The 15,433-nt window shown below is 38.0% G+C and overlaps 1 protein-coding gene across 2 annotated transcripts in view; it reads right to left on the bottom strand.

The window, feature by feature from the left end:
- Positions 1-8,059, bottom strand: part of LOC108134345 (uncharacterized) — a 233,110-nt gene extending 225,051 nt beyond the window's left edge. Inside the window, exons 1-3 of one of the 2 annotated variants that reach the window (XM_070276371.1) lie at positions 7,774-8,059; positions 7,613-7,717; positions 7,416-7,559 (exon numbers count right to left, since the gene is read on the bottom strand). In XM_070276371.1, the coding sequence (XP_070132472.1) occupies positions 7,416-7,559; positions 7,613-7,717; positions 7,774-7,977 (453 nt within the window). In that variant the 5' untranslated portion in view covers positions 7,978-8,059. Of the gene's footprint in view, positions 1-7,415; positions 7,560-7,612; positions 7,718-7,773 lie in introns of those variants that run through there. The other variant, XM_017254623.3, reaches the window with a different exon arrangement.
- Between the last annotated feature and the right edge of the window lie 7,374 nt (positions 8,060-15,433).

The raw sequence follows: 15,433 nt of genomic DNA, 5'->3' as shown, positions 1-15,433 counted from the left end.
GCAGCACCCCAAATGTCACACGTTGATAAGGGTCGTGCCCAGTAGGACGGCTCCTGACCCGGAAGCGAAACACACCTGCACATCCGACTGATCCTCTGAGCCGTTTGTGCTTCTGGCAGTCTGTGCGGGTCGAGCCCTTGTGGCGTAGGCGAACTGGGAGCGGTGGCGAACGGATTGCCACGGTGCACGAGGGTGTGGTGTCGGCTGTGACTTGTAAAGCAGGTATGGGCGCTCGTGCAGTCTCGCTGCTGGTGCCCTCGGGCATAACAGTTGAAACATAACTGCTTCTTCTTGATATAGTTAGAGCGCCCATTTACGTCTATCTCTAGGAAACGCGGACATAAGCGAATCGGGTTGTTTTTCCTTGAACAGAGATCGCAGCCCCTTTGGCCCGGAACCACTTGAGTCTCGTATGAAGCCTCCGAGCAGGCGCAGTCCCGACCCTGGCGGAAATTATCCGGACCCACTAAGCCTGACTTTGTCGATGGCCTCCAAAGTGCGATGGCGCTCTGTCAAGAAGTTATCTAACTCTTTCCATGTTGGTATTTCGGCCTTATTATGTACGGATTACTCCCACATAGAAAGTGTAACTTTGGGGAGCTTTGAGGAAATCATAAATACCAGCTGCGAGTTTTGGATGTAAATGGCCGTAAACAAGTCTCTGAAGGTGAGCCACCGAAGATAATCACCCACGAAGACCTCGGTATCCACAGGAGGTAACCGGCAGCTTGTAGACGCGGGCGTGTGTACATTGACGGAAGCCTGAGTGGATTGGGAAGCAATTTTCTCCCGAAGCTGGGTAATACACCTCGAATAAACGGAGTAACAGTAGCTGTACTTCGATTCCAGAACTGTCGAGGTGGCCGCATTGTCGTCTGACACGGCTAGCAAATCGGAGCAGTTCTCATAGGTCTTCTCCACCTTCTCCCACAGTGCCCGAATTTGGTCCCGATGGACTTCGCACATGTATTGGGAGCCTATTTCCGTTTCTCTGGCGCCCGGAGTATTTATGTTAGCCTCAAATTGGCTAATTCGATCTGTTGTAGCGATGAACGATGACTGAATGAGGCGAGTATGCCTCTGTGAAGGACCGGGGATTGCATTGACGGATTCGTCACTCTTTGCCCTTGGAATGGCACTAGTCGCCTTAGGCTTCAACAGAGGCGTCCGGGGAGATACGGATTGAGATCTGTCCAAACGGATGGTTGGGATCGGACGCGGCTTTTTGTCGTCTCCCGTGGGCATTCGCTGGTCAGCGCTGGTCGACTGACTTGCGCAACAGGTGCCTCTTATGAAGTGGTGCCAGGTCACACTTATATGATAAGAACGGTGAGATCGCGGATGAAATGCGATTACAAGGAGCAAGTGGGAACTAGTGGCGCCGATGTCGAAAGGAAAGTCGTGTGCGGCACAATTCGAATGTGGAAAGAAAACTTCAGTAACCAAAAAAAACCCAAAAAAAACCCACCTTTCCGGCTTCGTAATAATTAAACTCAAATTATTAAAGATTAAGGTCTTTAATAATCCTTTCTGGCTCCATAAAAATTAAATCCGACAATTAGTCAAAACTCTCTTCAGCTCTACTCTATTAGTCAGCTCTATTAAGACAGAAGGGTGATAATTAAATTATTAATAATTTTTTGTGGATTTTGTAAATTTTTTTTAATTAATGAGTGGCCGGAGAGGTGAATTAAAAAAAAACTGGTCCTTCGCTCGAACGGAAAATAATAATTAAATAAATTGTGGTGGTTATAATTATGAATATATAAATTTATAATTAATTGATTTCTTTTTTTTGAAGTTAGTTGTTAGGCAGCTGGTTATGCCGTCGGCAGCCTGTACGTACCCCAAAAGGAAAAAAAACAGCACCAAAAAATACACAACACGGCTACTACGGCGGCTAGATTGAGAATATAAGCGACACAATCACGGATTAGTAGTGAAATGGCGGTTTATAATTGTTGGTTTTAGACAATTTTAATTTTTTTAATCTTTATCGGTTATATATTTCCTGAATTTGGAGGCAGAAAATATTTGGAAATATATGGACATGCATGCAAGTACGGATATATGTAAGGGCATGTGGGGGCATATGTTGGCAAAGTGAAGCGTTGATAAGTGGACTGTATAATTGGGGGAACAGAAAAGTTATGTGGTGTAAAAAATGACACTGATTGGGGAAGAAAAAAAAACAAATATTACGACAGCGGCGGACTGTTTGGTGAATTTGGAAATTCCGGAACTAGTTCACACCGGCTGGCCAATATTAATTATGCCTTCTTTTTGTCACCACACAATTTCACTGTTCACTTGCGAATTTTTCGCGGATTAATTGCACCAAAAAAAATGTGTATGTGTGTATGTATGTATATGGATGCCCATATTCCTCGACCGTTGGCAAGCGAATGGATAACGGAGAGGCCAAAAACGGCGAGGAATATGTCGAAGCACAAAAAACGGAGACGGATGGAAAAATTTGTAGAATATGTTGAAAATCTCAACGAAAATTAATGTTCGGTCCACTGCTGAAGACCGGCAGAGAGACGGAGACGGAAAAAGGTCGTACTTATCTTTTGGCGGAATAATGCCGGGAACTGCTGGTAGTAAATATCCAAAAAATATCCGGATAGAAGGACCAAAATGTTGTAGGGGGCCGTTGCTTCCGCAAAAGATTCCAGAAGTGGCAAAATAAAAAAAGAAGTCGGGGCGTCGTGGTTGAATTCAGGAACGCTTCCAGCTTTATTCGCTGCTTACAAGAGATTAAAACTTAGCTAGAATAATAAACGGACGATCGATGACGGCCGACGAGCGAGAGAGAGTGCACAGAGGGGCGAGTGCGGATGCGCTCTTCAGCGCGGATGCGATCTTATGCACAGCTGAGCGGCACAACGGTCCCTCACCTAAACATTGTTAATTTATAAATAAATTAAATAAAAAAAACCATAAATATAAAACCTTTTCGGACTCGAAGAAAAATAACCGCATTTCATTTTTTTTTATTTCCTTCTATTTACATTTGCAACTCGAATCATTGGAATGAAACGTACATTTTTTTTCAACATTCTCAATTCATTCAATTCGTTTCCTTTTTTCTATTATTTGTGGAAATGAGTAAGCGTAAGAGAACCAAGGCTCCCACACCGGGTTGGCTTTGCTTTCAAACTCATTATGAGCATTGTACATTTTAATTTTTGTTTTTTGATACTCATGCTGATGTCTAATTCTTACTTCTTGTAAAATTCTAACTTTATTTTATTTTATAAAATTAAATTTCTTTATATAAGTCCGAGTTAATTTTAAATAAATTACGAATAAATTGGAGTAAACAATCCTTTTAAATGATATGCTATACCATGAAGTATATTCCTATAAAGTATATATATTCTTGATCAGGATCACCTCCTGAGTTGATATGAGCATGTCCGTCTGTCTATTTTTACGCAAACTAGTTTCATAGTTTTAAAGCTATAGACTTGAAACTTTGCACTCACCCTTTTTTCCTTTGCATGCAGTTTATAATTTGGAAAGGCCGAGATCCATATAACTGACTGATCGGAAATGCTGTAACTTTGTTTTTTGAGTTAAAGAGTTCGGATTTTGCATGAGTGCTTATTTTGGCAAAAAACATTTCATAAGGATCGGTTAACTATATTCCAGTGGCTGGCACCCCAATACATTGATATGATTTTAACGCATTAGTGTTAGTAACGAATAGCAGAAAGAAGCCTCTGAGCATGACACATTTATAATGTGTGTGTTTGGCAGAGCTCGGGCAGAGAAATTTCCTATGCACTCGGGATAGGGCCATGCCGACCAAAGCTATATTCTATAGCTGCCATATAACTGAACAATGAAAAATTACCCAACTTTCTGGAATTGAATCTGGATCTGGATCTCTGGAATTGATAGACGGATATTATGATGTGGCTTTGGCCTCTTAAATAAGAGGTTTAGCAGCCACCGTCTTATTTTTCAAGCGCATGGGAAAAAATTTTTGAAGTTGGTATTAGTCAAAGAGGCATCATCGAGAGGACTCCGTGAGCACTCAGGAAATTACCGAATGTGTCATCGCCAAGGTGCTGCTGGTCCAGAACCCGTCCAGTCAGGATACATGGAACGAGATGCAGACGGAGCCGGAGAAGATGGACTGCATTCCGACGTAGCTGCCATATAACTGAACAATCAAAAATTACCCAACTTTCGTGTTTTTGGAAAATTGGAAATTTGTAAAGATTCTATTTTTGGTTAGTTGATCCAACCAAATTTTAAAAGTATCGGCCGTCTATATCCTATTGCTGCCATATAGCTGAACGATCAAAAATGGTATTTGGTAAATATACCAACATTGGTATTTTTGTAGATAAAAGATTGGGATTTTGTTTTAAGTTTATTTTAATAAATTTGTCGTTTATCGCTATAAACCAGTGGTGGGCAAACTCTCATTTTACCTAGCACGCGAGTATAGGGTAGGAAATTCTGCCGCAGCGCTGCCGGCACACTGACAGTGTGAGCATTCTCAATTTTTTTTAGAAGCTCTCTCATTTGCTCTCATTTTGACTCATTTGACAGCCCAAACTTATAAATCAAAATGTTTCCACTGAGAAAAATTGGGTTGAAAAAAGAAAAATCCTTCAGAAATTGGGTTGGAAGAAGTTTTCTTCATGGAGAATATAGATAAGGAAGCGTGGTTTTTCATTTGTTTAAGAAATGTTTGCTAGAAAAGATGTCTATGAAATAAAATACACTATTTTAGTTCCCATTCAAACTTTTGAAAAACGAAAAATGAAATAAAACAAGAAAGGAAAGCTAACTTCGGGCGGAGCCGAAGTTTATATACCCTTGCAGCTAAAGTTGGGTCATTTCCGATCGTTCAGTTATATGGCAGCTATAGGATATAGTCGGCCGATCCTAATGAAATTTGGTAGGTTGGATCAACTAACCAAAAATAGAGTCTGTACTAAATTCCAGCTTTCTATCTTCAAAAACACGAAAGTTGGGTCATTTCCGATCGTTGAGTTATATGGCAGCTATAGGATATAGTCGGCCGATCCTTATGAAATTTGGCATGTCGTATTATTTTGCCAAAAATAGCTCTCATGTCAAATTTGAACTCTCTAACTTTAAAAACACCAAAGTTATACCATTTCCGATCAATCAGTTATATGGCAGCTATAGGATATAGTCGGCCGATCCCGGCCGTTCCGACTTATATACTGCGTGCAAAGGAAAGAAGGGTGTGTGCAAAGTTTCAAGACGATAGCTTTAAAACTGAGAGACTAGTTTGCGTAGAAACGGACAGACAGACAGACGGACAGACGGACAGACGGACATGCTCATATCAACCCAGGAGGTGATCCTGATCAAGAATATATATACTTTATAGGGTCGGAGATGTCTCCTTCACTGCGTTGCACACTTTTGGACAAAATTATAATACCCTCTGCAAGGGTATAAAAATACGTTTTTTTCGCTCAGTGAATTCTCTGCTCTCATTGTTTTTCTCTGCTACGCACACACTCAAATTTTAAACATGTGTTAGTTTTGCCCACCACTGCACTATAGGAAATTTGACCACTTTTTCTGGCCAAAAACCATTTTTTAAAATTTAAAGGATTTAAATAATTTTAACTGCATATCATTCACAATAGATTAATTTTTAATGTTGCATACCAGAAATTTTCATAGATGGCGCCACTGCGAAGAAAACAGCTGTTAAAAACAGCTGTTGATGTTAACATTTACATGAGCTTAGAATTTACGATTTTTTGGTGCGATTTTAAAAACACGAATACTTAAAATTTTATGGACAAAATAAAAAGTTTTGAAATGAATACTTTTTTAAGTGGTTTGTATTGTGTGTTTGTGTATGTGAAGTGTCCAAAAAACTGTGTTGTCCTTTTAATAAAGTGAAAATGTAAGCAGTCTAGCATAAGAAATTTTTAGAAATAAATCACATTTTTAAAAAGAGATTTAAACCAAGTCTGGCGGAGTCGGACAATGTAATTTAGTCCATGTTGTAGATTGTTTAATTTTCTTCAAATGAGTGAAATATGAATATGCATAAAAATGCACTTTCGAAGAAATTCATAATTTAAGGAGGCAACCTCAACACCTTGAATGTGAATCTGTTAGCTGTGAGACTAGTGCAAAACCGAACAGTTAGAATGTTATTTTTAAATAGGGGGCGGTGCCACGCCCACAATTTTTTCATTTCTGAGTTCTTTTGACCATATAAACTCAAATCAAAAATCAAAATTTAAATATCTTGCTTAGTTTTTGAGTTAGAATGTGTTTCTTAAAAAGTGGGCGGTGCCACGCCCACATTTTTTTAAAATATTGAATCTATTGACCATGTGAACTCAAATCAAAAATCAGAACTTAAATATCTTGTTTCGTTCTTGAGATATTATTTTTGGCCAGAAAAAGTGGTCATATTTCCTATAGTGCACTGGTTTATAGCAGTTTATTTAATTTTTCGTTAATTCAAAAGTTGCAATCGGCACTAAAATTAAGTATTTTATTTTAAAAAAAAGCTTTGCTAGCAACATTTTTTAAACAAATGAAAAACTACGCTTCCCTATCTATATTCTCCATGAAGAATACTTTTCCAACCCAATTTCTGTGAAAATTTTTCGAAGTGGAACAATTTTGATTTTTAGTTTGGGCTGTCAAATGAATCAAAATGAGAGCAAATGAGAGAGCTTCTAGAAAAAATTTGAGAGTGCTTACACTGTCAGTGAGCCGGCAGCGCTGCGGCAGAATTTCCTACCCTATACTCGCGTGCTATGTAAAATGAGAGTTTGCCCACCAATGCTATAAACAAAGTCCAATCTAGATAATCTACATTGCGGTCTAACGGTGCTATGATTGGTCAGAGAATGCCCTGCCTTCCTTCTTTAGTTTTTCTTGTTTCAGCGTGGTGTGTTTTTTTTGTTTGGAATGGCCGGGATCAGCCGACTATATCCTATAGCTGCCATATGACTGATTGATCGGAAATGTTATAACTTCGGTGTTTTTAAAGTTAGAGAGTTAGGATTTTGTTTGAATTTTATTATTTAGTATTACAAAATAGTATACGACATACCAAATTTCATAAGGATCCGCCGACTATATTTGATGTTTGCGATATCCTGTTTTAGCTGCAAGTTAATCATGTTCGTATAAAAGTATATAAATACTAAGTATAAAAGAAAAAAGTAAAAAGTAAAAATAAAATAAAATTATATAAGCTTCGGCCCCTCCCGAAAGTTAGCTTTCCTTTCTTGATTTTACAAAGATATTAGTCTATAATATTTTTTTTAGCTTTCAACGCTATTAATTATTATTTTATTTTTGTATTATTAATTATTAGAATACTATTATTTGATTTATTATTAAACGGCAAAATAAAAACTATAAAAATATTCTCTTTTTACCTTGCTAAATATATTTCTTGTCATTTCCACTTCACCAGCAATAATAAAGTAAATAGTTACAGGAAAATCTCCTTCTTTCATTATGATACGACCTGGGGTAACAGCCATAAATTTGACATGGGGAACCAATCGGGCACGAATTTTCTATAGAAAAATACTGTACTAATAATAAAGTTTTAAGTTTATAAGACACTTACAGGTGGAAATTTCGAAAAACATGCGAGATTTGCTACAATTGTGCACAATTTTTTTCTGTCTTCGACAGTTCGTGTAGTATGTGGAGTCCGAAGTAGCGATTTCTCCTACAATCACATTATGTTTATTTTTAAAAGAATTTAACCACAATAAAACCACTTACAGCCATAGTCATCATGCCAACCTTACGCTTTTGACGTACTAACATTGCTACATTTTTTTTCACGTTAAGAGATATTCCAGTATCCTCTGTGGCCTCATTTAGCCATTGCATATTTAAAATAACAATACGAACTAATTTTTTAAACCGGTTCTTTGCCGCTTTCTTAGCTGGAGCATCGAGACCATCACGCTGGCGTTTAGACATGATAGTGTGGGTAGATTTAGGTAGAGTTATGTGAATCTGGGTCTGTGGGTCTTATGTGGGTCTGAATGTTACCCTGTGGCCTGCTAGATCTATGCTTAACATTATAAGTAATCATGTTGAATAAAAATTTAGTAAGTTGATTTTATTTTTTTTTAACTATAGAAAATATTCACTTTTTTATAAACAGAACACGCATGTTTTTTGTTCGCACTGCGTTTTCTTTAAATTTGATTGAAACCAACCGAATTATAAGCGAATTTTATTATTCATTTAAAGAAACTTGTGCAGTGTGCAGAATTGTGTACATAACTAATGAAAAACAAGAAAGCAAAGCTAACTTCGGGCGGAGCCGAAGTTGATATACCCTTGCAGTTAAAACCGGATACATATCGCAAACATCGGATATAGTATGATAATCGGAAAAATTAAACATTAATTTTCTCGGTAAATGTTTAAAAAAAAACATTTAAGGCTGTGCAATATAAAGAATAAAACAACATTCCAGCATCAATATCTTAGTTGTCGCCTGAGCGTAAAAAACTGGCATTTATTTACAGGAAAACATTTCATCCGCTATTTTGACTTGTTGTTTATCGTGCATTCACCCCGTTATAGCAGATGCACAATGGTATACGCACTGCAAATTTATACTGGGACCAAAAATAAGTTTGTAAAGTTTGTGTCGCTGCAGTTTGGACGTTGAAAGTTATGGGTTCTCTTTTTGGGACTCCATGAATTCCGTTTTCCCGAGGTGGGTGACATTTTTTCGTCAAAGCCATGCGTCACGCTTGAAGATTTTTAGATTATGCGCCAGGCTTTATGACCCGTTAGTCAGGCTAAGAAACTCCAGCGCCTGCCGTCATTATTATTGTTGAAAAAGTTCGCTCTCTGAAATTGATAGACGGAAACTATGATGTGTCCTTGGGCTCTTAAATTAGAGGTTTAGCAGCCACCGTCTTATTTTTCAAGCGCATGGGAAGAAAATTTTGAATTTGGGATTAGTCAAAGAGGCATCATCGAGAGGACTCCGTGAGCTCTCAGGTAATCACCGAATGTATCATCGCCAAGGTACTGCTACAGAGGCTGAACCCGTCCAGTCAGGATAAATGGAACGAGATGCAGACGGAAGTTCTTGAAACTAAGGTGTCGGATTTTTGAAAGCGTTAATTTCTCGATGACCCAAAGTTCGACGGGCATTTAATTGAAAGCCGAAGACATCATAACCACACTCGATCTTCGTTTGTTGTTACAAGGGTGCCCGTATCTTTATGCCTGTTATAGGGCGATGCGTCCCACCTGATTCAATCCTGCCGTGATTTCATCAAATTAACCCCAGAGGGTCGTCAATCCCACGCCTACCCCACGAGATTTGACGCCTAGGATTGAGTCGCAAATGTCTAAATTGTTCCAATTTAACTTGGGTCTGCAACTTATTAAATATTGGAGTGTGCGGGCAGAGGCACCACAGCCTATTGCCTTTTTCGAATCGAGGTTCTCTCCAGCAGTTGTTCAGGCATGGATTCGACGTCTCCTACCGTTAAGTCCCTTGTTGCGACGGATCGTATCATTGATACTCCTTCTCTTTTAGCCAGCACCATCATCGTTGTCATGACCCGCTATGGGAAGTTTGTGCCCTGTCAAGCGCTTCCTTAAGGAAGTGTTTCCGTTAAGAACTTAAGCGAGAGCAGATCTATAAAAAGGGAACACCATTCAAGAGCCAAGTTGCTAAACGACTTGATTCGCATGCAGCAAGTGATTAAGAATTCATCAATGAGTTGGACATCCAGCAGAACACCCAAGCCGTTCGTTTACGGACTGTTCGGCAGGCAAAAGGAACGAATACGGAGAATCAGGAAGTGTAGATATCAAGGAGAGTATCCCAGAGAAGGATTCACTTAAACCAGTTGAGGCCATCTCAGCAGGATGGCACCAGAAAGTTTATACAGTAAACATTTTTATTAACAATAGTACTAGCAAAAGTAGTAAATAATTTAATAGTAATATTTCGACTGCATATGGCAAAAAGCCAAACATTGTCGTGTGAATAAAAATAAAAATTGAGTACAAAGATCAAAAAAAGCTTATCAAATTGTATATAGTCCTTTCGATAGCACAGCATTTAGACCACGTCTTTTGGAACTTTTTTGATATGTTACCTTTAGATATTCAAGATGCAGATTCTGCATAGGGAAAGAAACTCGAGATAGTTTCAGATTGCATTCGTAAAGCTGGAATGACTATTAATGTCTAGAAAAATCCTTTCTGCGTGTAAAAGGTGCAGTTTTCAAGGCCCGTGATTCGGAAAAATGTTATAAGCATGGAAGTTTTACCAAAAGTAACCAAAAGTTCGAAAAAGCACAGAAAATTTATAGACAATTTTGTTGCACCCTTGACCGATTTGTTAAAGGCAAAGAGAAAATTCTCCATGACGAAAGAGGAAAGCAATTTGAATATAGAATATGTTAAGGGGTTATATACCTTTTTGAGCGAAAAAATTGAGGGAACTTTGGATTTTTATTTCGTGTGTGTAGCAATTATTTTATGACACTGAAGTTATTTTTTATTGAAAGTACATGTTTTTATTGAAACAATAAGCGTTTGTTCTTAAAAAAATATGAACAATTTACAAAGTTATGGCAATTCTCTCGGAACCCTTTTTTTTTATAGCGGCTTGCGGTGACCACGATAGCAGTCCAGCCGGTCAACCAAAATCCAAAAACCAAAAATTTTTTATTAGTATAATATTATATCCAGTTCGTGAACGATTAGTTTCAAGAATATTTGGTTTTTCCTGCATACAGTAAACATTTTTCCAAAAAATTGATGTTTTCAGTTCTAAAAATTTTATTAAAAAATTTTTATCTGCGAAATAAAAATGGACGCAAAAAAACTGAATCGTTCACGAACTCGGCACAATCATTACGAATAAATTAAAAAAAAATTGAAGAAGATCGATCAAATAGTTTTTGTGTAATCGTGGTCACGGCGAAGGCACTTTTGGAAAAACACGACTTTGAGATAATCGCATTCAAAGTTGCTTGACGCTGTCCGCAGCCGTGACGAACCGCGCCTCAAAACGCTGCTTTCCTATCGAACTATTATTCGGATCTCCATAAAACTTTGGGAAAATATTCTCTAGGAGATATACTTTAGGATTCAGCAAAAAAAAAGAAAAAAAAGGTTTTTTTAAGAAAAAAAAGGTATATAACCCCTTAAGCACCAGTTCTGAGAAGTCCTGATCTTAACAAGCCGGTTTGTATCCATTACAAGGCGAACAAAATGTCCAATAGAGCCAATTGCTTGAAATTTCCATACATAAAAGTCGTGGGAAGCTCAGGTGACCCACTCCACGACGTATACATTTGGAAGTTGTGGGTTTTTTTCAATTTTTTTATAAATAAATTTGTATTTGGTCGATAAAAAGCTGAAAGCGGTGGTCATAATTAAATTTTTAAAAAGAAGAATTATTTAACCTGCGCGGAATTCCAGAAACAAGGTCTGGTTCCCAGCATAATTTAGGATCGTTTCAACAGATTCTGAGGACACAAAGAAATACCCAAAAGCTGGTGGCTATTCAAGCAAATGCATAAGAACGCGTTTACCAATCAATAGTTCGATCTTATGCAGATGTCTATCAAAAGGACTTGCACGAAAACTTAAGCAGCATTCGCTGTGGCTTAAGGTCAGCCATACATTCGGCAATCGGTACGTCACCCTATTATATGGTGTTTGGCCACCATAAAGTACAATGAGGTGGAACATATGCTATGTTAAGATTGATTGAAGTCTTGCATGAAATAGGGGTTGCATTTTGTAGAGAAGACTCACTGGAATTGGCTCGAGTAAAGAAAATAGTGAGTGAAAAAACAGTGAGCGTTAAATTCGTTATAAGATCGAATAAAGTACATTTTTCTAAAAATGTAAAGGACGGTGAACAGCACAATAGTTCACCGTAATTTTAAGCAAAGTTAATTCAATCTGGCTACAACGCAAAACCAGCTAAGTTCGTCGAACTCAAGTTACACTTACCACTTGAATCTATAACCTACTAGGTTACTTCTAAATATAAACAAAAACCCAATCCAAGCCATCTTAGCATTTAAGTTCGTAACTTAAGCAAGGGGACATTATAAAGGAGATCGGCAACATAGTCTTAAGTTCAGTTTTGTAATACAATTCTCATACTTTTGCAATGAAATTGGTCTCGTTTTATTCAGGATAATGAGACAATATGTATATGGGTAAAAAATGACACCATTTCTTGGAAGTTGTACGGAAAAATGGCGTCAAAGTCCGAAAAATACGACAAAAATTCAAAAATGTCAGTTTCTTGTGTAAAAATTGTATCCTTTTTGTTCAAATAAATGTAATTTTTGTAATGTACATTTTTTTTTTCAAAAGCTACAACATTTGACTATTGAAAAACGTCGGAAATTTTAAAATCGGCTTAAAATTACGCGTTTAGGAATTTTTAGGCGCAAAAAAGTGACGAAAAACGTTTTTTTTCAAATAAATCATGATTTTGAGGGTGTTACAAATATTTTAAACACGCTTTTGTGTTATATTCGACCTAATTAAAAATTCCTACTAGGTCTTTAAAAACGTTCCTCCAATTTAATTTTTTTTGTCGCACTGTGTTATTGGTGACCCCAACGTGATCTAGCTTGAACAATTAAAAATGTACTTAGCCCAAACTAGAAAACAGCGAAAACATATCGCCGATATGTTATGATATGATATAGACGCAGATTTGCGAAAGTATCGTACGTCGAAAAATTTAATTTTACAGAAGGTTTGTTTTTAAATTTATTCAGCATAGAAAGGCAAAATAGTCGTGAGTTCAGTTTGTTTTAGTTGCACTAACAGGTAACAGCTTAAATTTGGTTAAAAATCGGATTATTTCCTGAAAAAAATAATGATATTTGCACATATGTTACTTTCGCACGCTTTGTTCACATGGGGTCGGCCGCAACGCATGCAACATACGATAATAAAATAAATAAATTATTTTTAATGAAATAAGTTTTTCAATTATGAAACAGATTGTGATAAATGTATTATTCATCATGTACTAACATGATTTTTAACACCTTAAACTTCATTAAGGTGAAGTTTAACTTCTTTTATTTATTATCTATCTGTGCCAATGCAGCTGATAATAAATATCTATAGGCTCAGCTGACCCCAACTGACATTCACCCGGTATTTATTTTCCCGTTTAGCGGATCCGGCATGAGCCACCCGGCATCCATCCAACGTGATCACCACGGTGCCACGGTAGGCTGCTACAGGAGATCTCAACAATCTGCAGGGATTACATTTACGACCCGTCTTTAACATTCCGCCGGTAGCATCATTTTTTTTTGAATTTTTGTCATGTTTTTCAAATTTTGGCGCCATTTTTTCGGTACAACTTCCAAGAAATGGTATCATTTTTGACACATATCAATATTGTCTCGTTGATTCTGAATAAAACGAGAACAATTTCATTTCGAAATTATAAAAATTGTTGAAGTTATAACGCTTTTCCCAAAACAAGCTAAAGAAACAATTATAATATTCGTTCAATATCATGGCGGTTAGACGAAGTCTTGAAAATATCCCTGCATTGTCAAAGCCCAGAGAATCTCTTACTTGCAACATTTGCAATGAAGCTAATGAGGAAGCAGAATGGACTATAACCACATGTAGGCATCAATTCCATTTGAGGTGTCTCACAACTTGGCTTGAAACCAAAGCCACTTGTCCACTCTGCAGAAGAGCATGTAGTAGAAGCGAATTAGGGAATCCTGAAGCGGGTGAGGCCCGACAGTTGATCGATGTAGTGCCATCGACTGGCAATAGTCCGCGTACAGGCACCATTCCGCGTACACGTCCTCAGACCAGGCAGGGCACTCGTAATAATCGAGATGCCACCACTATTCCCAGGGTAAATCGGAATACCATGCAGAATCCAGAAAGGGCTAACCATACGCGAAGTTGGCTGGCAACGGCGTCTCAGAAGAGCGGGTACACCAAATAATAGCAGGGGCCTTAGAAAATCAGATGTCGAGCTTGGCAGCGTCGATCTCTAATCAAATAAGTGCCATAATGGCAAATTTAAATTTGGGTCCAAGTCGTAGAGGATCACGGGGTGAAATTCCACTCGAATGGGATAATGAAGTACCCAGTTTTGTGTCTAGGAGTAACCCACCTTGCGATAATTTTCGAGAAAACGTTTCGTCAAGAAATCGTTTAACTAATCACTCAGCAGACAGACCAGATAGGGTATCTAGCGTAATTTCAAACTGGAACCTCAAATTTAGCGGTTCAAATGGGGAAATCCCTATCGAGGATTTTATATATCGAGTGAATATTTTAACCAATCAGTGTCTAGATGGAAATTATGATTTGTTGTTTCAATTTTCAAACTTATTATTTACGGGTCCGGCATTGAAGTTTTATTGGCGAGTACATCGGTCTCCCGATCTCACCAACTGGTTTTGTTTGTGTGACCGACTAAAGGAAAGATATCAAGATCAACGATCAGACCACGATATCAAAGAATCTCTACGACGTCGGAAGCAGCGAAACACAGAAACCATTGATGACTTCCTAGATTCGATGTTAGGGATCGCGGACGCGTTAAGGGATCCGTTGTCTGGCTCCGAAATAACGGATGAGGTCCGACATAATCTTAGGGCGGAATTGAAACACGAGTTGTTGCATGTTCCAACACCAACCCTGGCTGCGTTACGCACTGAATGCCACAGGCACGAAGAATTTTTCAAAGGATTTCGTAAAAGAGCCGCCCCACGAACAAATACTCGACCTTCTCTTAACGAAATTCAATTCATTAACCAGACGGAGGAGGATTTTGAAGGCGACCAGGAATCAAATGAAGTTTGTGCCATTCGTTCGATGGACAAAATCAAATGTTGGAACTGTGAAGAATTAGGACATCGTTATCAAGATTGTCTTAAAACACGTCGCATATTTTTTTATGGGTGTGGGTCGATTAACACTTATAATCCCAATTGTTCGAAATGTCATCCCAGGTTGAAAATCTCATCTCGGGATATTCGCCAAAACCATTAAGCGAATATCCTCTTTAAGTCTCGGAACCAATCAAATCAGAACTTGATGAAAACGAACTTAACGTAAACCCTATCAAATTTTCTCCATATCATATACGTTTAGACAAGCTGATAACTGACGGCGAAAGTAAGGAGAGTTTAACAGCCTGAAGATTTAAAAGTCGTAGCTCTGAGCGCATTCAAAATTATTTTAGAAACATTCGGGAGCTAAAGAAAGTCGTAATTTCATCACTCTTACACAAGCATAACGACATTCGTCCCTTTTCACAAATACAAATATTAGGTCAACCATATTTAGCTCTGCTGGATAGCGGAGCCAACAAAAGTGTAACAGGTGGTGCTTTAGCAAAACGCATACTGGCGGAAAAAAATAATTTAAA

Source organism: Drosophila bipectinata, chromosome XR (assembly GCF_030179905.1).
Source record: "Drosophila bipectinata strain 14024-0381.07 chromosome XR, DbipHiC1v2, whole genome shotgun sequence".
NCBI classification, from domain to species: Eukaryota; Metazoa; Arthropoda; class Insecta; order Diptera; family Drosophilidae; genus Drosophila; species Drosophila bipectinata.
The sequence above is the reverse complement of the archived record's forward strand: the minus strand, read 5'-3'. Positions and strand labels throughout refer to the sequence as shown.